The sequence below is a fragment of the Podarcis melisellensis genome (genome assembly GCF_964234715.1).
Source record: "Podarcis melisellensis genome assembly, chromosome: 16".
In the NCBI taxonomy this organism is placed as follows: domain Eukaryota; kingdom Metazoa; phylum Chordata; class Lepidosauria; order Squamata; family Lacertidae; genus Podarcis; species Podarcis melisellensis.
This window is the reverse complement of record NC_138533.1, coordinates 16,731,308-16,756,829: the sequence shown is the minus strand read 5'-3', so window position 1 is coordinate 16,756,829 and position 25,522 is coordinate 16,731,308. Positions and strand designations below refer to the sequence as shown.

Below are 25,522 nucleotides of genomic sequence, written 5' to 3'. Positions count from 1 at the left end.
TGGTACTCAAACAACTTGGAACCCAAACACTGCAAACCCAAAAGTAAGTGTTCTGGTTTGTGAACTTTTTTCGGAAGCCAAATGTGCTCTGTTTTGCGTGTTACGCTGACAATTTGAGTGTTACACTGAGGTCTGTCTGTTTTTGTGATTGCGGCTCTTTTTGTTTTGTTTTTGTGACTGTGTGGAACCCAGTTCAGTTACTGATAGACTCATTGTGTGACTGCAGTACATTGTTTATTGCTTTCATTTTATGGATCAATGGTCTCGTTAGATAGTAAAATTCATGTTACATTGCTGTTTTAGGGATTGTTTTTAAAAGTCTGGAACGGATTAATCAATTTTGCATGACTTTCTATGGGAAAGCGCACCTTGGTTTTGGAACACTTTGGTTTTGGAACAGACTTCCGGAACGGATTAAGTTTGAGAACCAAAGTACCACCGTAGAATAAACTGCCATGTGAATGCAGCTTGGGAGGGCGATTTACCAGGGACACGAAACCCAAAATACAAGCTATGCCTGGGAAACAAGGACAGTTTGAGCTTGTTAAACGGATAATGTTGCCTGCTGCTCCCTTGACTTCTATGGCTGTGGGTAGCTCCAGGGTTTGGGACGGCAGCATCCTGGCCTCCCTGTTCACCCAGGCTTTCCTGTTTCGCTCCTTGTCACAGTGACAGGGTGACAGCAGGGAACCGGGCCTGTTGTTCTGTTTACGGCCATTGTCGCTGCAGCAACAGCCCTCGGAGCAAGGGACACAGCCCCAGCGAGAGGCTGGGTTTGCAACAGCAAGAAAATAAGCAATGTACGAAACCCCAAAGCCGCTGTGGCTTCTCATTGCAAGGCTGGGCACACCCTTGGCTCCGGGTGCAGCTTCCCCAGCCGGCAAAACCTTGGCGGCAGCAGCGGCCTCCTGGAGCAGGAGAAAACGGAGCAGAGAGAAAGACAGTTTTTGTGACTCACTAGAGGGAGTGAAGTGAGGGGCTTGTGGTGATGGCGGCAGCTTCCCTCAACCCTTTTGTGTCCTCATTGTGCCCTCCTGGAGAAATGTGCACACACCAGGTTAGGGCTTAGAACCCAACTCCCTGGCACGCCTGCCGTTGTTTTTAACATGCATGGATTTTTCTGCATATGGAGGAGTAGCGTCACAGCATAAGAACATGACCATGTCCTCATGCTCTCACTGGGAGAGCCAGTGTGGTGTAGTGGTTAAGAGCGGTGGACTCGTAATCTGGTGAACCGGGTTCGCTTCCCTGCTCCTCCACATGCAGCTGCTGGGTGACCTTGGGCCAGTCACACTTCTTTGAAGTCTCTCAGCCCCACTCACCTCACAGAGTGTTTGTTGTGGGGCAGGAAGGGAAAGGAGAATGTTAGCCGCTTTGAGACTCCTTCGGGTAGTGATAAAGCGGGATATCAGATCCAAACTCCTCCTCCATCTGGTCCAACATCCTGTTCTCACAGTGGCTGACCAGACGCCTCTGGGCACAAGCACAAGAGCTCTCTAGCCCTATGGCATCCTGTGGCAACTGGTATTCAGAAGCATTGTTGCTTCTGACTGTGGGGCTAGTAACCATTGATACCCCTCTCTGCCATGAATTTGTTCCATCCTCTTTTAAAGTCATCCAGGTTGGTGGCCATTGCTGCCTCCTGCAGGAGGTAGTTCCATAGTTTAACTACGTGCTGCTTGAAGAAGTCTTTTCTTTGATTTGTCTTGAATCTTCCTACACTGTTTGCAGGGGGGGCATTGTGAATGACTCTTCTCCTGCAGGGCAGAGAGGGCAGGTCTGCCTGACGCCAAATGCAACAGAGGTTTGTGTGTTTGATATCGGTTGCCAGCCATGCAACCAATGGGCCAGTCTTTTGCTCTGACTAAGCTGGTGCAATCTCAGACTCTGTCGACACAAAACTGCTGAGCAGACAGCAGGAGTCTGAGCTGCGTCTCAAAATCTTCTTGCTCCCTGCACACCTCTGTGACTGTCAAAGGGCTCGTGAGAGTCGCCCTCCTAAAGGGCCCCTAGGACACGCCTCAGGGTGCTACTGTTGTGTGCCAAAGGGGCACCTCTGAAAAGGGCCACATCTGGCTCAATAGAAAAGTTTGCAGAGTGATCTTCCTTTCATTCTCTTTTTGGAAGTGACTTCCACTGACCTGCCGCCACAGCTATAAATCCTAGTCCGTCACCGTGCGATAACTGTGCAAACTTCTGGGCAGGGTAACTGTGCTGGAGGCAGGATCATAAAAAGCTGCAGCGTCAGCAAAATGGGTGAGTCGTATCCAGCGCTGCCGTTTCCAAGCTGGAACAGATTTCTGCTCATAAAGCAGGTCTTCCCTCTCCTCCTCCTCCTCCTCCTCCTCCCCCCCGCACCCTCAGAATGTTGGGAACCCCCTCCCCCCAAGCAAATTTGGGGGGCTTCTTGTGAGACACTGCAGGGAGGGGAGAGGAAGGGGGAAGACTTGCAATGCAAGCGAAACTGCACCTAGCCCAGGAATTCCGAGCATTTAGAGAGTGCATCAAAGCACTCAGCTTTCCCTGCATTATATTGCAATACCTGCGACAGCCCCGTAAGCTAGGTCAGAATTGTTGCGCTGATATTGAGTGTTCCTGGGCGGATCCTGTTGCTCTTCTGTTCTAAGCTGCAAGCAGGATTGCAAACACATACAGTATCATGTTTGGACCCTGCTCTGTGGGGACCACTATAGTGGGCGGGGCAGAACTGCAGTGGGCGGGGCTTTTGAAATTTAAGGCACAGCCGCTATAACCCTTGCAGTGGGTACCATTTTATGACTTTTTATTTAAAATAATCAGTCTTTTAATTAGCTCTAAAACACATCTCTGGCTGTAGTTAAAAGAGAGAGAAAATGAAAGCGAGGTGTAGTGCTAAGATACCATAATTGTGTCACTTTTTTTAGAAGTGATTTTTAAAAGCTCTTTGACTCACTGCTGTTTTAGCAGCATGGTAAATGGCAATGATCAGAAAGGTTTTTTAATGATAATATTATAGCATTATGTTGTTTATGGTGCTATATCTCTCTTTCATTTAAAAATATTGTTACATGCCACCCCAGTATTCCAGAGGTCCAAGCCCTTACCCATTGGTTCGTGTTTCTCTTGGTAACGAGGCACAGCAGAGACTGTGGTGTCTTTATGATTTATGGTTTATTTACACATACATACAACAGAATCAGCAATGGAGGGGTTCAGAGCATTACACGCCAAGCGAGTCTTGCTTCTGCCATAGCTCTGCCTTTGGATCCAAACAGACTCCACCCATGGCTCTGACTCTGTAGCTTGCTGTATTTTATAGACTGACACCTTTTCACCTCGATCACCCCACAGCCATCTAAAATCCTAAAAACTTCCTCCTAATGAAAACTCTGGCATTGTCTTCTGACTAACGATCTCAGAGCTCAGGGAGGGGCTCTCTTCTGCCGGTGGTCCACCTCCCTGTCTTTGTTCTCTGCTGATGATGGCCCATCTCTCAAGTGATTTCCTGAGCATGGAAAAACTTGTTTGGCCTGTGCTTTGGCACTGCTAAATCCAGTGTCTGACAGCCCATCTTAATACTCTAAGCATTGATTACACTGCCAACACTTACTAAATTCAGGAATTATAGGTGTCTGACACCCAGAAACTCTGGTACCAACAAACGCATAGCAATACGTTGTTCTGAAAATGTTTTAGCACTAATTGAAAGATCAATTAATAAAAACTTAATAGGGTCATGAAATGACACCCAACACAATGGTTATGATAAATGTGTGCCAAGTTGCAATGGGTTTGCTGTGATAGATTTGTAAGGGCAGAAGCTTAGTGGTAGAACATTTGAGAGGCAAGTGGCACTCCCAAGGTTACCTGGTGAGTTTCATGGATGAGTGAAGATTTGAACCCTGGTCTCTCCGAAGTCCTAGTAGTCCTACACGGTAACCACCACAACACCATTGGATCTGGGTCACACTTTGGGACCCCCTCCCCCCGGTTTTTCATCCAGAATTAGTGACACAAGGCCTGGTCCAATCCCTGGGACCTCCAGGTGGCCTCAGGTAATGAGAAAGGCCCTTTTTGTTGCCTGACACACACACACAGCCGTCAGAGAAGACAACACAGGTCTGAATATGTAACCTGTCTGTGGATCCACAGCCTTTTTGGTGTTGCTGCTGCTGTTCACCAGTTAGGAGTCGGAAAGCCTGGCTAGTTTGCTTAAAATCAGCCAGAGATCAGCAAGTGGATCCTAACGTTGCTTCACATACACCCTTCCTGTCCCAGGACAGCAGAAGGAATCGAAGGAAACCTGCCTTTATATAAATTGATCTTGGAGAAATTACAGAGTAAGAATGGAACTGGGGGTAGGGAGTGACTCGTGTGGCTTCTGTGAATGCAATTGGCCAGCCTCTTGAACTGCAGCTGATGATGATAGTAATAATAATAATAACAATAATAATAATAATAATAATAATAATAATAATAATAATAATAACAACAACAACAACTACTGCTATTATTACTATTACTATTGCAAAAAGCATCCCTATTGACCTTTCCAGCAGGCCCCAGAAATGCATGAGCACATTGTGAGTCATGCGCGACAGGATACGTCTTGGCCTTTCCCACCTTCTCTGCGCATGCTCCGCTCTCCTTCGCTGTGTCTCCCCACAGAGAGCAGGTTTGGCAAGACTGTTGTTGAGCAGGGAGGGAGGGAGCCCAGCTGGCGGGGGGTGGGTGGGATTAAGGGTTCAAGAGAAATGACCCCGGAGAAATCTGGTTCGGCTGGTTGGGTGCCTTCCTTTCTCACGTAACTCCCACTCAGAGGTGAGTTTCAGGAGCACCTTTTTTTCTCATTTGGAGGCTATATATATATATATATATATATGTACATATATCACTTGGGTTTGGTGGAGAGACACCTCTGGGCGATGGGACGGCGGCAGGCAAGAAGGGAACCGGCTGGAAAGGTTATTATTTTTTGTAACACCTGCAGTCACGCACAAGGGAGGGCTCCTCTCCCAGAAGCTGAAAAGTGCTGGAATCCAGATGCTTTGATGGAGGTTTTTTTGAAAGAAAGAAAGAAAAACATCCTCGGTGAGACCCAAGTTTGAATGCCATGATCCCTCCTGAGCAGGTGTTGACCAGGGGAGCAAAGAGCTGTGGTTGCCTTTGACAGCTAACGTGGCTTCTTTTTTTGTGTCATCCACAGATGTGGCCTGGTGCTTTGCAGCCACAGGAAACGTCGAAACAGGTCTCTGCCCTGGGGACCATACAGTGCAAAATTTTGACAGTGTGGCTAGACAGTGACGGGAGGGAAGGGAGAGGCGAGAGGAGGGAGGCAAGGGTTGTCAGGGCACGCAGTGACATGTACATAATCACGGACAATTACGGATGTGAGGGCTAAATTAGACACGGCATGAAAAGTCTGTCATTGCCTTGTCTATTGGTGGCGTATTCTTTGATTAAAAGCAATGGGGCAGTGGATTGGATCGGGAACAACAGTGTGGTGTAGTGGTTCGAGTACCAGACTATGACATAGGAAACCAGGGTTCAGATTCCCCACTTGGCCATGAAGCTCGCTGTCACTCTCAACCTAATCTACCTCACAGGGTTGGTGGGAGGATAAAAATGGAGGAGAACCATGTACGCTACCTTGAGCTCCTTGGAGGAACGGCGGGATATAAATGTGACAATCAATCAATCAATCATAATGACAGGGGGACCCATCCCCCTCACATCATTTTTTCCTGATCAGAATCTCCCATTTGAGGTTCGCTCCAGGGGGGGAGTGAAAGATAAATCCCTGTGTCCTTCCCCCCACCCCCATAAAATGCACACACTGCTTGATTGCAACAAGCCTCAAAGCTGTTGACAAAGAGAAAAACAACAAAAATCATTGCCAAAACAGTTAAAAACAACTATTCAATAACGTTCAAGTAAAAGTTAAAATCAGATTAAAAACAGATTAAGACACAGACCAATGTTCCATACATCTGGGCAGGCATGTCTAAACAAAAGTGTTTTTAGCACATGCCGAAAAGTGTACTGTGAAGGTGCCTACCTGATATCGGTAGTCAGGGGGTTCCAAATTATGGGTTCTGCCACATGAAAAAAAGCCTTTTCTCACAAATGGGAAGAGGCGGGAAGAGGCTCAACATGGCCATGGCCCAACAGGTCATGGAATATTGAGGGGTCCTGGCCCCCTGCTTGAATTTTCTTTTGGGGGGGAGCTGGGCTTCTTGGTCCCCACCCCCCAGATGATACCACCTGTAACAGTCCCAGTTATGCAGAGCAAAGCGGTTGTGAGGGCACATATGGGGTAAGGTGATCTCGCAGGTATTGCAGCCTTCCCTAACTTGATGCCCCCTAATATTCTGCGGCCCGTCGGGCCTACCCACAGCCGTGAGGGCAACCTGAGCGCAAGAACTCTCTCCCTTCCTGCAGTTTCCAGCAACTGGTATTCAGAAGCATTGCTGCCTCAGACCACAGATGCAGAGTGTACCCACCCTGGCTAGTAGCACCTCCCATGAATTTGCCTTATCCTCTTTTAAAGGCATCCAAGCTGGTAGCCATCACTGCTTCCAGGGGGGTGGGTAGAGTTCCACAGTTTAAAAGAACTGTTGTGCCTTAATGCCCCACAGAGGGTTTTTTTTACTGGAGGCAAATAATTGGGCCCTGACTGGGATCATAGAGTCATGGAATTGTAGAGTTGAAAGAGACCACGGGGGTCATCTAGGAACCTTTCGCCCAATGCGGGGCTCAAACCCACAACCCTGGGATTAATAATAATAATTTTTATTTATACCCCGCCCTCCCCAGGCAAGGCCAGGCTCAGGGCGGCTAACAAGCAATAATAAAAATAAGTTGAATGAATACAACTTAAAAACAAAATTAAATACAACATTAAAATATTGAAACATTAAAATATTAAAATGTAGCCTCATCGCAGGAGGAGAAAGGAAAAGAAAAAAGAAAGAGGGGCAGGGAAATCAAATTGGCTCCAAGCCAAAGGCCAGGCGGAACAACTCTATCTTACAGGCCCTGTGGAAAGAAATCAGATTCTGCAGGGCCCTGGTCTCATGAGGCAGATCGTTTCACCAGGCTGGAGCCAGAGTTGAAAAGGCCCTGGCTCTAGTTGAAGCCATTAAGAGTCTCATGCTCTACCAACTGAGCTATCCGGACTGGACTAGGGAACTGTCTGGACTTGTCCTGCAGGGATGTTTGTTTGTTTTAATTATCCAAACCTGCTTGGACTTTAAAGCCACAGCAGACGCTTTGAATTGGCTGCTATTTGTGCCAAAGTTGGCGCCAAGAGGACTCCTGCAAGGGCAAAGACACCATTGCAGTACACAGCGCCTAAAGTGTCCCTCTCCCTCAGGAACATCGCCATCAGTCTTAATTAGAAGTTGATGTTCCAGTGCTCCCATCTCCCTCCTCAAGCAATTCGCTTCTATGAGATGGTGCTATATTGCATTTTACGAGAGAAGAAAATTTTATTGAGAATTTGCATATTGAAAGCACTTCAGATTGCCAACTAGATATTCATTCTAATTTGCTGCGGCTTGACCTAATTTTCAAATTTCATGTTATAGGGCCTCTTGCATGCCTTTAATTAAGTCTATCGTTCATCGGAATGCATTTGAACATCATGTTTTGATTTATGGACTGGGCTTTTTTTAATATAACGTTTAACACTCACCAAAATTTCAGATTCATGAATGTCCAAAGCCAAATTTCATTAGTGTGTTTTCAGACTGGGATTAAATCCTTCCTCCAAGTCATATTGGCTAACTAATTCATCCCGGTGGTTCCTCCCTCTCCTTTTTTCCTTTTCTGGAAGCTTGTAAGGATGTGGTTTGGTTTTCTTTCTTAAGTCTCAGGATTCTGATACTGAATTTTGAACAGCCTTGCCCCATGTTGCCTTCAGATCTTTCTGACTACAGCTCCCATCATAGATCATGGAATTGTAGAGTTGGAAGGGACCCTGAGAATCATCTAGTCCAACCCCTTGCAATGCAGGAATATGCAGCTTTCCCATTTGCGGATCAAACCTGCAACCTTGGCATTATCAGCACCATGCTCTAACCAACTGAGCTATCTAGGCCGCCATTTCAAACAGCATGGCCAAGATGGACTGCTAGCTAGGACTGATGGAAGCTGTAGTCAAGGAATCTATAGAGGGACCCAGGTTGAGGTTGGCTGCTTTGAACATTGAAAGCCTTTATGGTAGGACCTGCCTTGAATTTATCTTGAGAGATTCAGCCTTCATGAACCCCTTTCCGAAATGGCCTGATCCACATTTTGCAGATGAATGTGTGGATGGGAACACAGATTTTGCACTTCTCTGAATGTCATAACTGTTTGTTTCATTAAATTTATACAGCAGTTGATTATAGAAAAAACTCAAAGGGCTTTCAGTCCTTGACAGGTAACCTGCTTAAAACCTTATTTGATTATGTCTTTTGAGACCCCTTTTTTTTAAAAAAAAAAAAATGCTGACCAGGGCTGAAAGTGATGTAGAATAGAAGTATGGAGGAAAAAATGTTGGAACAACCCTGTCCCTCAGCAACCTGGTGCCTTCCAGATGTTTTGTTCTCCCTTTGGCACCAATCAGCACATCTGGAGGTCGCCTGGTTGGCAAAGGCTGCTGGCTCCTGAATCAGGAAGTTCTCAGTTTGAATCTCACCTCTGCCATGACTTAAACAAGGCTCCTCACCTTTCCGCTTCTGGGGATTGGGACACTGGACTACCATCCAAGGTTGTTGACAAGATTCCTAGGAGGATGTGTACATAAAGTGCCTTGGACATGTCATATAAATGGGTTGGGTGCCTTCTGAAACTTGCAATGATGGCCAGTGTATTCAAATTCATGAATACCAATTTCAAATTCAGATTCAAGGAGTGCTGTAATGAATATGGTCTGAAGCCAGGAATAAATTGCTGAGCCCTGCTTTAAATGGCTACTGAACCTTGGAGTTAACATTGTTTTAGGCGTTTCCCATATAATCTCTTCTAGGGCTGAGTCAAATGACCTTTATTGGTTAGTAAGAAATATCTGGGATGCATGTGAAAGATTTCAGGAAAACCTCCCCTTCCTTGTGGTTTTCTCGTTCATTTTGTTTGCCATCTGTTTAGGGCAGGGGTGAACAGATCAGTCTATTTCTAGTGATGTTTTCACATGTGTTCATTCAGAAGTTTTATGTTAATTTACACATCAGTCTACACTTTTTAAAAATGCATGGTTTCAAAATGTATCTTACCCAAAACAATGTGCAGTTTTCTGGAGCCAAGAAGGCTTTTTTGATTTGTATCTAAAAAAGCTCAACAGCTTTTGGGTTTTTACTTTTTGAAATATGACAGCCCTATTATGGACAAATCTGACTGGCTACCTGGTATCATTATGAAGTTAAAACATAATGAAGACATGGTTCTCACACACACTCTCACACTCTCTGATATCATCAGGCAGTCAAATCTGATTGGCTCTGAGGTATCATCATGAAGTCAGTTCAGAGAAAGGGCAATGCTTCCTGCCCTCATTCTGCACGGAATTCTGAATGAATGAACACTTGTTCTCTGGATCCCCTGAAAAAATAGCCAAAGGGAGCAGGGGCTCTATACAGGTTAGAAATACTGCATTTTTCCATCTATAAGACGCCCCCATGTATAAGACACCCCCTATTGGGGGGACTCAGATTTAAGAAAATGGGGGAAGATGTATCTGTGTATAAGATGCCCCCTAATTTTTGACATTATTTTTTAGGGGGGGGGAACCTAGTCTTATACACGGAAAAATACAGTAGATGCATTTGGGACAGGGGTTGTCAACCTGGTCCCTACTGCCCACTAGTGGGCGTTTCAGGGTTCTAGATGGGTGGTAGGGGATTCTACGGCGCAAACTGAATCCTCCTTCCATCAAGCACTGGTGGGCGGTAAGGAAATTTTACCATCAAGAAAGATGCATTAGTGGGCGGTAGATCTAAAAATGTTGACTACCCCTGATTTGGGGTCTACCCCCTAATCTTTTCCATTCAGTAGTCTGGCTTCTAGTGCTTTGTATGTTGGCCTTCCTGGTTATGCTGGCAAATATGTACTGGTAATTTAAATGTTCCTCCTCTGTACAATGGTGAGGAACAGTATAGCTATGTGCTCTGACATTGCACAACAGTGTTGCCTTTTGTGCAGGAGAAGACGTGGGCCTTTTCTTGAGACATCATATCCTGTTCAGCATAGTCACCAATTACCGTACTAGCACTGATGGGTGTGTCATTTGTACACCTGAGGATGCTTCCATCTTCTTCTCGTGACTTCTAACCATTCAGCTGCCTTTTTTCCAGGCTCATGGAACCAAGCACCCCTTTGGTATTAATTATAATTATCAAAGGTCATTGGGTAAAAGCCCCCGTTAAATAAGTTTCAGTAAGAATTTGGGGAAATGTACTCAACGTTATACACTGATGATATATATACTGTACAGTGTACCCATTCTTGTGAAATGTAAAATGACTGAAAATGATTTGGTTCCATTGTGAACTTAACATAATTCCTCTAATTCCTAATCAAAAGTTTGAGGAATACTGACTTCCCAAGTCTCAGTCTGGATCTGACCATTTCTGGTGTAATTTTTTTGCTATTCAAAAATAGCTTCTTCTCCATCACTGCTCTTCGGGGGCCCAAATGAGACACCTTGCAGGGCTTCTGCCAGTCTGAAGATAAAATTGTGGTCTAGGTCACGGGTAGCCAACATGGTGCCCTCCAGATGTTGTGGACTACAATTCCCATAAGCCCCAGCTAGCACGCCCAGCCATCATGGATTATGGCAGTTGTCCAGAACATCTGGGGGGCACCATGCTGATTACTCCTGAGGTAGATGGACCAGTGGCCTGACGTGGGAACCTTCCCGAGTGAGGCTATGTAAGCAGAAATATACAGATCAAAGGAAGTCATGGTTGCATTCTGTTCTGCCTTGGTCAGCTCCCACTTGGGAGTCTTGTGTCCACCACAGTTTAAGAAGGATATTGGCAAGCTTGAATGTGTGCAGAGGAGGACAACCAGGATGATAAAAGGTCTGGAAACTAAGCCTTATAAGGAATGGTTAAGGGAGCTGGGTATGTTTAGCCTGGAGAAGAGAAGACTGGGAGGTGGTATGATAGCCATCTTCAAATATCTAAAGGGTTGTCACATGGAAGATGGAGCAAGCTTGTTTTCTGCTGCACCAGAGGGGAGGTGCTGAGCAATAGATTCAAACGATAAGAAAGGAGATTCCAATGAAACGTTAGGAATAATTTTCTGATGCTAAGAGCTGTTTGGCAGTGGAACAGACTCCCTCACTGGAGTTTTTTAAGCAGAGGTTGGATGATCATCTGTCGGGGATTCTCTAGCTGTGATTCCTACATTGCAGGGGGTTGGACTAAATGACTCTTGGTGTACCTTCCAACTCTATGATTCTGTGATTCTATTCAACGTTCCTACGCTGCTTCCAATATCCAATTACTGTTGACTAACTCTGTTAGGGAACTATTTGACTCCTCAGTATTTTCTGCCCTGAACCACTCCACAGTTAGGGTTGGGTTTGGTCAAGATGTTGACCCTGGGCTGCTGACTATGTCAGTCTTAGTCAAGCTGACGTTATGATGAGACTTTGGGATGTGTGTTATGGCATGACATCAGCAAATCTCCCTTGGCCAAGCATTGCAGTGCATACAGGACACAGCTCACACCCTCCTGGTCCAGCGGAGGAAGGTCACTTACTCACCGGACAGGTACTCACGTCTTTATCTGATGTACCAACATGTTAGGACTCAAACAGTGAGGATGTTGCATTTTCTTCCTCATTCTAAATGTGGAAGTCAAACAAGAGCATGACTGGCTTCTTCAGAAATGTTTGTTCATGACAACATCCAGTGTACCTGACTACAGTGGTGCCTCGCAAGACGAAATTAATTCGTTCCGCAAGTCTCTTCGTCTTGCGAGTTTTTCGTCTTGCGATGCACGGTTTTCCATAGGAATGCATTGAAAATCAATTAATGCGTTCCTATGGAAAAAGCCTTCCCCCGACCTCTTCTGGCGGGCGGCATTTTAAAATCGCCCGGGACAGCGGAGGACTTCTCCGCTGTCCGGGGCGATTTAAAAGCCCCTGGGAAGGCAGGCAGGGGGGACAAAGGCTTTCCCGCCTGGCCGCCCGGCTTCGGGACATCGTTCCGATGCCGGGCGGCTGGGGGAGGCTTTCCTGCCCCACCGCCCGGCATCGGGACGATGCCCCGATGCCGGGCGGCTGGGGGAGGCGTTCCTGCCCCACCGCCCGGCATCGGGACGATGCCCCGAAGCCGGGCGGGGGGGGAGGCTTTCCCGCCCGGCCGCCCGGCTTCGGGACATCGTTCCGATGCCGGGCGGCTGGGGGAGGCTTTCCTGCCCCACCGCCCGGCATCGGGACGATGCCCCGATGCCGGGCGGCTGGGGGAGGCGTTCCTGCCCCACCGCCCGGCATCGGGACGATGCCCCGAAGCCGGGCGGGGGGGGGGAGGCTTTCCCGCCCGGCCGCCCGGCTTCGGGACATCGTTCCGATGCCGGGCGGCTGGGGGAGGCTTTCCTGCCCCACCGCCCGGCATCGGGACGATGCCCCGAAGCCGGGCGGCTGGGGGAGGCGTTCCTGCCCCACCGCCCGGCATCGGGATGATGCCCCGAAGCCGGGCGGGGGGGAGGCTTCAAAAGCCGTCCGGGGGCTTTTAAATCGCCCCGGACAGTCCCGGGGCGATTTAAAAGCCCCCGGTTAGGCAGGCAGGGGGGGCAAAAGACTTTTGCCCCCCCTGCCTGCCTTCAAAAGCCGTCCGGGATAGCGGGAAGCGCTTCCCTGCTATCCCGGACCGCTTTTAAAATGCAGGCGGTGGGGAGCAAAGCCTTTCGCCCCCGCCGGCCTTCCTGGACCTCTTCTGAAGTCCGGAGGGGGGGGAAGGCTTTGCTCCCCACCGCCAGCATTTAAAAAAAGGTCCCCGAGATTTCCCTATGGGCTTTCGTCTTGCGATGCAAGCCCATAGGGAAAATCGTCTAGCGAAGCGTCGCAAAAACCGAAAAACCCTTTCGTCTTGCGGGTTTTTCGTCTTGCGAGGCATTCGTCTAGCGGGGCACCACTGTATATCCTCGTACGCCGCGTTAATTCATCCTAAGGAGGCTTCGCCAACCTGAGGCCCTCCAGTTGCTTAGGAATTCTATTCCAGCTGTGCTGGCTATGGCCGATGGAATTGTGGTTCAGAACATCTGTAGGGCCTCACATTTGGTGAAGGGTGATCTGAAGTAACTACAGTGCCTGGTTTCGTACACACAAGTGCCAACAAGGTTTAAGATCCCTAATTCACTCATTACAGGTATGTGATGAAAAAGTGGAAATAAGCCATTTCTGAGCAGGGTTGCCAGGGCAGGAGCATCCCAGACCCTGAGATTTGAGAGCTCAAACTTGAGACCTGGTACTGTCTCTGGTGATGTCACAGAGTTGGCCCCTGGTGATTCTACCTCTGTGCTTTCTCCCACCACTGAGTCCTGGAGACGGAAGTTAATTGAGAGAGGGGAGGAGTGGGCAGAGGTGGGCAGACCCTTTCCCTCCAAGAGTCTATGCCATAATTTGCAGCTGGCTCCTGCCAGGCTGAAGTTTGCAAAGCTGCACACTCTGGAGATTCAAGCCCTTCACTTGCCACCAGGAGGGAACCAAGCAAACTTGGGGTCTACGGATCAGTCCTGGAAATCTAGCAACTCTTAATCTGGGTGCCAGAAAAGTATCTGTTTGGGAATCTCAAAAACTCATCAGCCAACGTTGTCACACACCCTTTGTGGAATAATTGGAATGTTCTTTGATTTATGAAAAAGGCCCCCCCTCAGTCCCCTCCCTCATTTCGACAGACAACAATATTGAGTGCTACCTTTTGATGTGCTAGTGATTATTCCAGGCCCCTAGAATGTATGTCATACTCCACCTGCTTGATTGGGGCACTGAATTTAGGCAGGGGAGAATAAAGGATTCTGCATTTAGAGCTTACTGGGAAAGATTGCTGGCAGTAAAACCATACACTTGTATTGTGAGATGAAGAATGAAACAATTATTATTATTATTATTTCTGTAGTCCAAAATATCTGGAGGGCAGCAGGCTAGTAAAGGCTGCTTTAAGATGATATAATTACTGTATTGCATGACAACAAAACGGTTTGTGTCCCAAAGAACTGCTTCCCCCCTGTGGCATAATTGGTCAGTGCATCTGGCTGTTAACCAGAAAATTGGTGGTTCAAGAACAAAACAGAGCACCTGGGTTCCTATTTTAAGGGCTGCTGCAGAGTTGGTGAGCCCACTTGCCTGTGCCACTTGAACCCCTCTGCTCATTGAAAACCATTATGTCATGGAGAAAGACTCTAGCTTATTCTTCTCTGGTCTTGGGGGGACCCTGGTGTCCCCCAAGCCCCAATTGAGTGCTCTAAGCACTACACCACACCGGTTATCTGGACCTTTGGCCTGACTCAGCAGAAGCATTCGTCCCCGGTTCCTTGTCAAAACAGTTCTGCGAGCTGAGCCAAGGCTCTGTCTCCTGAGTCAGCTTTGGCAAAAGCACAAGCACCACATTTCTCGATGGAATTGGGTTCCCCGCCTCCAGACGGCCCTAACCATTGAGATCCCTGCCGCCTCTGCCGCCTTTGAAATGGTGTTGCATGCTGCTGTTTACCTTCCAGGTATCTTTTGGCCCGGCGCCCGTTCCCTGGGTGTGAGAGGGCTGATTCAGTCAGGTGGCATGAGAAGGGATGAGGAAGGAAGCTGAGATCTCTCTCTCTCGGATGCAGCCGTGTGGCAAAAGAGGCTTTTCTCTATCATGGTTATGTTTTCTTTGCTGACTGAACGCAGAGTCCTAAGCAAACACCATTTACTGACACCACCTAAAAAACACATATCAGGTTTCTTGTGCCAGGTTCCTCTGGGCAAGGGGATGTTTAGGTGTCAGGTAGCCTTGGTGCCCTGCAGATGTTTTGCACTACAGCTCCCATCAACTCCAACCAGTTCTAGCAGGGGCTGTTGGGAGTTGTAGTACAGAAGGGCCGTGATGGTGGGGGCTGATGGGAGTTGTAGTCCAAAACATCTGGAGGGCACCCCATCGGTGCAGGCCGTCTTAAAGGAAAGGCCGGCTCTTTGCCACAAAGTCCTTCCTCCTGTGCCTCCGTTTCCTCTTTGAAACAGAACAGGATGGGACTAAACTTGGAAGATTTGTTTTGATCCAGAATCACTGTGTCCCTTGGCCTGACTTGACATTTCAGGGTTTTGGTTTCTTTTGAAGCTCTATGCAGGTGGGAGAATGAGGGGGTTGGATTCTGAGGTGAAGTGAAACTGACTGAGATGTTTCAAGCCACAGTCAGGGAATGCCAATTTGAATGTTTCTAGAAAAGTAGCACCTTAGCCTGTTTTCTCCTTGCAGAGAGTTCTTTCATGCAAGGGGACGTCCCACAGGGAAACCCTCCACCTGGCATCTGAAGTACTGCACAGTGGTACCTCAGGTTAAGTACTTAATTCGTTCCGGAGGTCTGTTCTTAACCTGAAACTGTTCTTAACCTGAAGCACCACTTTAGCTAATGGGGCCTCCCGCTGCCGCTGTGCCGCCGGAGCCCGATTTCTGTTTCTTATCCTGAAGCAAAGTTCTTAACCTGAAGCACTATTTCTGGGTTAGCGGAGTCTGTAACCTGAAGTGTATGTAACTCGAGGTACCACTGTAATCCATTATATGAACTCAGAAGTTCACACAGCCTAATTCCCACCACATTCTGGGGCATGTGCAGATATCACCTCAGGGTGAGAAGCTGCCAGGCCCACCCTCCAGCTTTCTCCTCCCCACAGTTTACAGTTTCACCCACTATGTCTGGCGTGTTGTTCCGGACTAACTGTCCATCCTACCTTCCCACCCTTCCTGCGGAAGAAAGTGGTGTGGAGGGAGAGACCCCAATGAAGGTATAATCTACAGCAGCCATTCTATCGGGCTATAAGAGCAGGAGAAGGACAGGCCTGTAGGGTTCTCTGGCCGTTCTGCCAAAAGATCATCACCTTTTTACTTCTCCATGAAATATTTCCATTCCATCTGGTCATTGCAAGAACTGTTACAGAGAAATAGTACCTGAGCGAAATTGTGTTTTTCCTCCTCTGCTCCAGCCCCTTTTCCTTTTGTGTTGTGTCTTTAAGCCAGAGGGCAGGAACCGACTTACCACTGACATTTGAAAGCTGTTTTGGCTGAAAAGCAGGGCAAAAACTTGTGACCGGCAGTGCGCAGGGACTTCATCTAACTGCTACCTTCCCTTCCCCCAGCTTTAGCAGTAAAGCAGTAATAATGGTACCCTACTTTGCAGGGCTGTTGTAAGGTTACTGAGGCAGCATAGGCAGCAAAGTGCCTTTCTGGATGCAGATCTGTGTACACGTTCTGGGAAGTAAACCCCGTTGCACTCAGTCGGACTTTCCCTGGAGTAAACATGTGTAGGGTTGCACTGTACACCGTGTTGATTACTTAATTAAAAGGCCATTGAGGAGACATGGGTGCTCAGTCACTGCCTCTCAGCCTAACCTACCTCACAGGGTTGTTGTTGTGGAGATTAAATGAGATAAGGAGGAAGCCATGCGAGCCACTTTGAGCTCCTTGGGGAAAAAAGGTGGGATATAAATGCAATAAATAAGGAACAGCAATGATAAGCTGCATTTTTAAATAAAAAATGCAGCAATTATAAGCTGTGTTTAAAAATAAAATAAAACAATGGTGCCCTAAAATAAAAAAAAATCTACACTAGTAGGTGAATCCCTTTTCCTTTACAGGGAGCTCTGCACGCACAGCCCCTCCTTGCCTGGGGAAGTCTCGGCAGTTTGCAGGCGGAGGGAGGAGATCCCACAAGCTGTGGCAGAGCCCAGGTATCTGTGCAGGCAGGTTTACCTGGACTCTCTGGCCTGTCCGCTTCCCTGGAGGCAGGAGGAGCCTTCTGCAGCCGGTGGTTCCGGCTCTGGAAAAGATCCATGGGAGGCCAGGCAAGGAGGACACCTCTGCTGCAGGGGCAGAAGGGCTTGAGGTGGGGTGGGAGCTGGGGTGTGTGGAGAGAAGGAGTGGGGCAGAGAGGCCCTTTTTCTAACATGCCATAAAAATGCAGCCAGATGCACAAGGTCTCCTTCAAATGCAGTGAGGGTCCTTTGTGGTTCCTGCTTTCCTGTTTCGTGTGTTCTGTTAAAATGTCACCAGTTAACAGCAAAGAAATAAGTTAATGGCAAAGAAAGAAATGTAAGCCCACCCACAAGCCACACTGTAGGGCTATCCTCACCCGACTGCCATGAGGTGATCTCAAAGGCCAGTCCCTGCCTCTCGCTCTCACCTACCTCACAGGGTTGTTGTGGTGGGGATTGAGCGAGGAGGGGGGAGAATGGTGTAAGCTCCACAGAGAAAAAAGTGGAATATAAAGGCAAATAATCATACAGTGGTACCTTGGTTTAGAACAGTTTAGTTTATGAACAACTTGGATTAAGAATGCTGTAAATCCAGAAGTAGGTTTAGGTTTGTGAACTTTGCCTTGGAATAAGAACATGTTTTGTTTCCTGTTGAGTGTGTTCCATTTGTAAATTGAGCCCCCCGCTGCTATGGGAAAGCACACCTTTGGTTTAAGAACAGACTTCCTGAACAGATTAAGTTTGTAAACCAAGGTACCACTGTAATAACAACAACAACAACAACAACAACCACCAAAACCTCATGCAAAGTGGCAAGCGAGTGAGCTTTTGTGTCCTCCAGAGCTCTTCTTCAGGGTGGCTGTTAAGAGGATTCAGCAGGGCAAGGTGGGGAGAGAGGAAAAGAGAGAGTGAGAGCTAGATACAGTGGTACCTTGGTTGATGAACTGTATTCGTTCTGGGAGCCCTTTTGACTCTCCAAACTGTTCACAAACCAAGATGTGGCTTCCAATTGGCTGCCGGAGCTTCCTGCACTCAATCAGAAGTCACGTCGGACATTTGGCTTCCAAAAAACAATCTGTGTTTGTGGCATTCGGGAATTGATTTGTTTGGGAGCCAAGCCATTCAACAATGTACCACTGTACTTTTAAAGCCTGCAGACTTTGAGGCTTCAGCATCCCGCCCAGGATTTTCTCCACTCTGCTGCTATTTTGCTCAACATTCTGCTGAATTGTCCTGGAGTGCTTGGACCTTCGGTAGCACTGACATTGCACAGATTAGGGATGTTTTTATCATCTCTATTTCAGGGCTCTTCTGTTTGGTCCACATTTTATTCTGCTTTCTAGGCACTGGTCTGAGCAGTTTTTCTTTTGCCCTCTCCGCTTTCCCGGAGAAAGACCTGTTGTTTACTGCTGAATTGGGACAAGTGTCAATCTGCAGGGAACTTCACTGACATTCCTTAGGATTCAGTGGTAAACATCTGGTTTCCCTGGAGGAAGTGGGAAACCTCTTGGAATCGTGCGTAGCAAAAATGGGACAAGCAGATTCAAGTGAGGATGAGCCCTTAATAGACTTTTTTGGGGTATTGTTTGAATTCTATTATGGTGTAAATATTTTTTTCTAATGATTATGTTTCATAGGAGTTTAGCTTTTTGTATTTTATCTTTTTTTGTATTTTATCCCTATACCTGCGGGTATAGGGTGGTATACAAATTATTATTATTATTATTATTATTATTATTATTATTATTATTATTATCATCATCATCAGCTGCCTTGAGTCCCGGTCCAGTGAATAAGTGGAATTATTATTATTATTATTATTATTATTATTATTATTATTATTATTATTATTATTACTATTACTATTATTTCCATCCCACCTACACAAGATGAGCTTGCAGATTGTCACTTAACCCTTCCCTGTCTCCTCAGGTGTGTTGGCAAAAATCCTGGCATCCCAGAACAGCATCACTGCGGTGCTTGGCAAAGATGTGGTCCTCCCCTGTTCCTACCAGGTCTCAGAGGGCGAGAGGGTGGTTCAGATCACGTGGATGAAGCGGCGGGAGGATGGGACAGCCCAGGAGTTGGCGGTGCTGAACTGGCAACACGGGACCCACGTGCAGGATACCTATTTAGGGCGAGTGCTGCGACAGTCCGAAGGATCTCTAGAAGACGGCTCCATCCTGCTGAAGAATGCGGTGCAGGCCGATGAGGGGGCATACGAGTGCCACCTCATTACCTTCCCTGGGGGCAGTTTTGAGTCCAGCCTGACCCTCAAGATCCTAGGTAAGCACCTCCTAATGAACCCTCAAACTGAGCCCTGGGTCTGACTTGGGTGGAAGATCTCTGTCTGGGCTACCTTCAGGTGAGGGTCCGCAGAACTGAATGCTGTGCAGTTAAAACCAATCCCTGCACATACAAAGCTAGCATATCAGGGGAAACGCTCTTACATTAATCTTCCTGACATGCTAGTGTTGTTGTTTTTTTATCTTCAGGAATTATTATTTTAAAAAATGCATATATTGGATTATTGGATATTATTTTATCTGATAGAAGTTGCTTATTTTAAAGTCATATTTTTATCGTAACTTGAATTGGGTTGTTTATGGGATGTGCAACCCTTGTTGCATATTTTGTGCTTTCTACAAGCGAGCAAACTGCCTTGGGTATAGCGGTGCAGAAAGGGGGGGATACAAATTAAAAGCGAAATGACACAAAAATGCATATACAGTGGAACCTCGGTTGTCAAACACTTCAGAAGCTGAACAATTCGGAACCTGAACACCAACAACCCAGAAGTGAATGCTTCCGTTTTTGAACGTTTTTCAGAATTCGAACGGCTTCCTGGGAGTTTTTTACCTTTTTTTCTTCATTGAACTTGCTGGCAGCCCTTTGATCCTTGGTTGTCGAATGTTTTGGAAGTCAAACGGTCTTCCGGAACGGATGACGTTTGACAACCGAGGTTCCACTGTATTTCATTGCATGGAGAAGTATTCATATACCCCAACCTCTGCTTGCAGCCTGAAGTCTGAGACTCGAAGAGTACACCCCCCTCCCCACTTCATTCTGGTATAATCTGACGGGTGGGAACCAGTTCCTTTGCTGAGTTTCTGGGAATGTTCACACTAAATCTGTCATCCACCATGGCTGTTAAGCCACTTTGGGGGTCTTCTTTCATAAAATCATAGATTTGTAGAGCTGGAATGGGTCCCCAAGGGGTCAGCTAGTCCAATTCATCACACACACCCACACCCACACACACCGCTGTGCAGGAATCACAACTAAAGAATCGCTGGCAAGAGGCCTCCAGCAAAGGAGAGCCCTCCACCTTCCCAGGGAGGCAATTCCACTATCTTTTTCTCCCCCCAAAAAAGTTTTTATTCATTTTGTAACACAAATAAACAACACAAATAGGAAAACAAACAATACAAACAGATTCTTGTCTTATCCTTATTTTTTCTAAACATTGTTAGGTGGGCTTCCCCAAGTTCCCCCTATCTGATTTTCATTTTACCTCATCTTTACATATATAATATTTTCTAACCATTTTTTTAATCACACTTACTTTAACTAATTTTCTAACCATTTTTTTAATCACACTTACTTTAACCATAAAAATATTCACATTTTATCACTTGCAAATAATACTATTTTAAAATACACCATCTTCTACTTCTAACCCTGCAGCCTAAATCCACTTCCAAAGCCATTCTAAGATTTAAATATTAACATATTTTTTCAAATATTCCTTAAACTTCTTCCAATTTTCTTCTCTCTGGTCTCGGAGCCATTCCACTGTCTTAACCGCTCTTTGCCCTCGAAAGTTCTTCCAGATATTTAGCCTCATTTCCCTCTTCCTTTGGCTGCAGTTCCCCCATTGCCCACCTTGAACCTTGGCCCCCCGCTGGAGGAGGGGCAGGGCCGGACTCTGGCGGCCTCGTGCACTGCAGAAGGGAACCCCGTGCCCACAGTGACCTGGGAGACAGAAGTGCGCGGCACGGACAGCAGCCGCGTGTCCTCGCACCCCCGCTCGGCCTCCGTCACCAGCGAGTTCTACGTGGTGCCCGGGCGGAGCATGCACGGCAAGGCCCTCACCTGCATCGTCTCCCACCCGGGGCTGCAGCACAAGAAGAGGATCACGCACACCCTCAACGTGGCATGTGGGTATCTGCTGGCCCTCTGGGGTGGGTCGAACCATCGCCGCACAGAAGGGGTGGTGTGGGGACTTTCTCATCACAAGGGTCACTCACAAACCTCGTGGACCTACCTTTCAAGGATGATGTGCTTCTGGTGGTTGTGGCCAGAGGCAAAACTAGCCAGAGGCACAAGGTTAGCTCTTAAGTTTAGGCCGTACATTTAAGGCATATTTAAAGCAAACGGCTGTGGGGAACTGTAGTTTCCACAACTGAGCTACATTTCCCCAGAATCCGTGGGAAACTGCAGTTCCCAGAGTTCTTTGGGGGAGGTTATGTGCGGTGGATGTGCTTTAGATGTATGGTGTGTGGCCTATTGTACATAGAAAGTCAGCTTTCTCTGTGTACACACACACCCCTCCATTCTCCATCCGAGCAAGCAAGAGGCATGATCACAGTTGAAAGGCACATTCCCACCAAGAAATAGGACCCAAGGAGGGTGCTCTGCAAGCCAGCCAGGGGCGGGAGGTGGACATGGCATGAGAACCGTCCTGAGGGCCAGATAGGAAAGCCCAAAGGAGCCACCTTTTGACCTGGGCCTGTCATGCCTCACCACTGTCAAACCAAGATATCCGGCCCAAAGCTAAGGCTAAACAGTGATTTGGCACAATTCATGAATTCGATCAAGCAATTTGCAAAATTTGTCGAATCATTTTACTGATTCTTTAGCATCTTTATCTGGGAGTAATTCCTGAACTTCTGAGTAGACATGAGCAGGCCTGTGCTGTTAATCTCCAACTTCCGCACACACATGTGGGATGTCTTTGAGACCTTTGAGCATGCACCTCCTTGAGGGGAACTCTGCTGAGAACTCTCAGCACCCTGAACAAGCCACACTTCCCAGGATCCTCTGGGGGAAGCCATGGCAGTTTAAAGTGGTGAGATTCTGCTTTAAAATGCACAGTGCAGGGGGCATGGGCTGCTCTCTCCTCTCTGCCACTTTGACCTCTCTTCACATTGCCTCCACGCAGATCTGTCGGATGCCTCAGTCCTGGGCCACGAAGAGGGGGAAGATTGGGTCGCAGGAAAGGAAGGGGCATTCCTGAAGTGCCTCGGAGATGGGAACCCGCCTCCAACGTACAACTGGACACGGTCAGTTGCTTTTCTGTGGTGCAAGAGATGGTTCCCTCTTTCTAAACAGGGAAGAGGCCTGGAGTTTTGTTTCTTTATTCAGCATGGGGCAGTTGCCAGAGGCAGAAAAGTAGGTGTGGCCAGAGGCCAAGGGTGGGTGTGGCCAGTGGGGGTGACTATAGGTAGGTAGTGGGTGTGGCCAGAGGCAAAAGCAGGTGGATTAATGGCTATGACTTTTACCTTTTCACAGTAGGCTACATTCCAGCCTCAGAAAAGTAAGGCATTCCTACACACGCCTAAGCAAAAGGCATTTTTCACATCTTGAGCATACATTCCAGCAAAAGCACTTGAGAGAGCATGGAGCAGGAACCCTGAGCAAGTGTAAACTGGGAAGGGGGGGCATGGCCCAAAGAGAACTCCGAGGGTAAGATAGGGAGGTCCCAAGGGCCACATTGGGCTCCTGGGGCTGCAGCCCCAGCCCCACCTCTTTCGAGGTGATGAGATTAGAATTTCAGACAAGGACGCTGAAGAGCCAGATTCATATCTGTCACGGGGCTCTCTGGTTTAGCTTGGACCGATCAGACTCTCTCACCCTAACTTGTCTCGCAGGGTTGTTGTGAGGATAAAATGGCGGGGGGGGGGGGAGGAATAGGATGCATGGGCTGCATATGCCTCCAGCTCCTTGAGGGAAAGGTAGGATAGGAATGTGAATCGTCCAGAGTTTTTTAAAATCAAAGAATGTATACCTGACTTTTTAATTCAAGGAATTCACGCAGTAGTCATTTATTAAATTTGTATGCCGCCTGCCCTGGAGCCTCTAGGCATTCAGAATAAGAAATGCAATTAAAAATCCATAAATGCAATTGTATAAGAACATCAACAGCCCATCTCTCCAGCTGAAACATTTTTGAAAACCGTGCTTGCCGTAGGAGCCAGTTTGTCTAGTCTGCATCCCAGATAAATCACAAGTCTTGATCTTGTCCCGGTTATTTTTCTTTGGAGGATGCTTTGTTAAAATCGATTTGAATTCTGCCCTATCTCTGAATAATGTGTGGCTGCGTCTTTATCTCTTGCCCACTCATGCAACAATATACACGCACGAATTTTAAGGTGGCATGCTGTGGTCAGTCTGCCATTTCGCACATGGAAATGGGCAAAAGCGTTTTGAGGTGTTGGTAACAGTTTGCAGGACAGACGCTGCCTTGACTTTTAGAAGAGTGTTGCAGTCAGCCCCAGTCTTCAAACAGTGAGAGACTCCAGGGGTGCCTGCACTTACCCAGGGTTCAATTTCTTTGGAATGAAGTGCCAGTGGAGACTGTGGTGCCTTTCGGATATATGGTTTTGCTTGGCTTTAAAAGAGGACCGTACAGATTTATGGAGAAGAAGGCTATAGCCACGATGGAGACTGTACTCTGCCTCCACAGTTGGAAGCAGTAATGCTTCTGAATACCATTTACAGGAGAGGAGAGGCCTCTTGTTCCTGGGTCCTGCTTGTAGGCATCCCTTTGGGGCACCTGGTTGGCAACTCTGAGAACAGGATGCTGGAGATGGGGCATGGCCCTCATCCAGCAGGGCTCTTCGAATGTTCTTATATCCTACCCTCCATGTGTTACAGAAGCCCTGTGCATTGCAGATGATTCTTGGGTGTGTTTTTCACAAGTCCATTCTGCTCCCACCATAGCTGTCAACCTTCCTTTTTCTTTGCGGGAAATTCCCATATTCCAGCGCCATTTCCTGCTGCGATCCCGGATTGTTAGATATCCCATAGACTGTCCCTGGGACAGGTGAGGCTGCTGATCCCTTATTTTTGAGGCTGCTGATCCCTTATTTGCAATTCTGAAAGTTGACAGCTATGGCTCCCACTGTCGCTGACCAGGCCTCATGGGGCCTCAGCATTGTCTGACATGAACAAAGAATGAGCCTGGTCAGTAGTGCAGCTGGGTCTTGGAGCCAGAAGGTCCCCAGGTGACCATTCAGAGAGTGGCAGGTTATGGATGCCACAGCCAACAAGCCTGACATTGACACCTGGGCTGCTAGAAGCATGGCAGGGCCCACTGGGACAGATGTTGGTTGCTGTAGAATCCTTTTTTTTTTTTTAAGGCAGCCATGAATGCACATGGTAATAGATTCTCAGTTGATTATCCCTTTCTGCAACAAAATGGTGCTTGTTATTCCCGGGTTAAAACCAGGGCAGCAGAAGCAAATGCCGTTTTCTTCCTGTGGTCATGATGGTGCTGTGAATTCAAGACAGGCGTGCAACGTGCTCAGAGCATTAAAAGAAAAATAAATAAATCCAGAGTTGGCAAACTGTTTTGGTTTGCTGCTGTGAGATACCAAGAATGTAGAAGCATGGAATTAGGGGAGAGAGAGTACAGAAATGGGAAGTGGGTGCTTTACAACTGGCTACCCAAAGGGGGTGCCTTGCAAGACCATTAAGGCCAGGTTCTAAAATGACCCAGCTGCACCAGTAAGCTTCTCCCAGTAAGCAGTCCCCAGTAGGCTTCCAAGGAGCTCCTCACAGATGCCCTAGAAAAACAGAGCTTAAGAACCCCTGGCCTACTAGGACAAAGTGGGCATGGCAGGCTGGGAAGAGTTCTGTGGCAGAGTGCCCTCTCTGCAGGCAGCCTGGCTCAGCTTGAAGCCAGGGGGAATGAATCCTGCCCTAGCGCTGGGAGCCTCTGGAGGCAGCCTGTGCCTGTTGGGGAGAGCACCAGCCGAGCCAGCCCCCACCCCTCTAGCACCCGCCCCTGGGGCAATCCCTAACCCGCGTGACACTTTCCTGGGATGCAAATCCAGGATTGCACCACCAGAGGAGTCTGGGGCAGCTTGGCATCTCCCAGCGCCAGCCTTGGACGCCTGCCTGGCCCGCCTGACACCGTCTGGGTGCCAGCTACGAGATGCGTTTCCTGACATCCCACAGAGAGCTGGCGAGGCTTGCTTCTGGCAGCCCCTCTTGCCCCAGGCGCCCAAGATGGGGATCCTTCCCTCCCGCCCCCCAAAAGGCAGCTGCATCAGTGCATCTGGGTGGCAGCCACTTGCCCGCCTGGCCGTTCCATTCCCAGCCAGCCAGCGATGCACCTGATCTGGGCTGGCTGCTGCAGAGAGCTCCCACGGATCCCATTCAAAGGGAAGGCTGATCCTCCATAAACACTTATTCATCACTCAGCCATCCCGGCCTGCCTCTCGAGCTGTTTCTTTTTTTTTTTGCGCTCCGAGGGACTGGCTGAGACTTGCTGTGGGTTTCGGGGAAGCAGCCCCAGGCCAAGATGCACCTTGTAGCCTTTTGTGGTGAGCGAAGGTGGCGGGGGGGGGGGGGAGAGAGAGAGAGAGACGGTAAAAAACCAGC

The 25,522-nt window shown here is 47.9% G+C and overlaps 1 protein-coding gene across 2 annotated transcripts in view; it reads left to right on the top strand.

The window, feature by feature from the left end:
• NECTIN4 (nectin cell adhesion molecule 4) overlaps positions 1 to 25,522 on the top strand; it is an 85,337-nt gene that overhangs the window by 44,884 nt on the left and 14,931 nt on the right. For both annotated transcript variants that reach the window (XM_081893040.1, XM_081893041.1), the window contains 3 exons: positions 18,845 to 19,198; positions 20,782 to 21,072; positions 22,077 to 22,197. In XM_081893040.1, the coding sequence (XP_081749166.1) occupies positions 18,845 to 19,198; positions 20,782 to 21,072; positions 22,077 to 22,197 (766 nt within the window). The remainder of the gene's footprint in view (positions 1 to 18,844; positions 19,199 to 20,781; positions 21,073 to 22,076; positions 22,198 to 25,522) is intronic.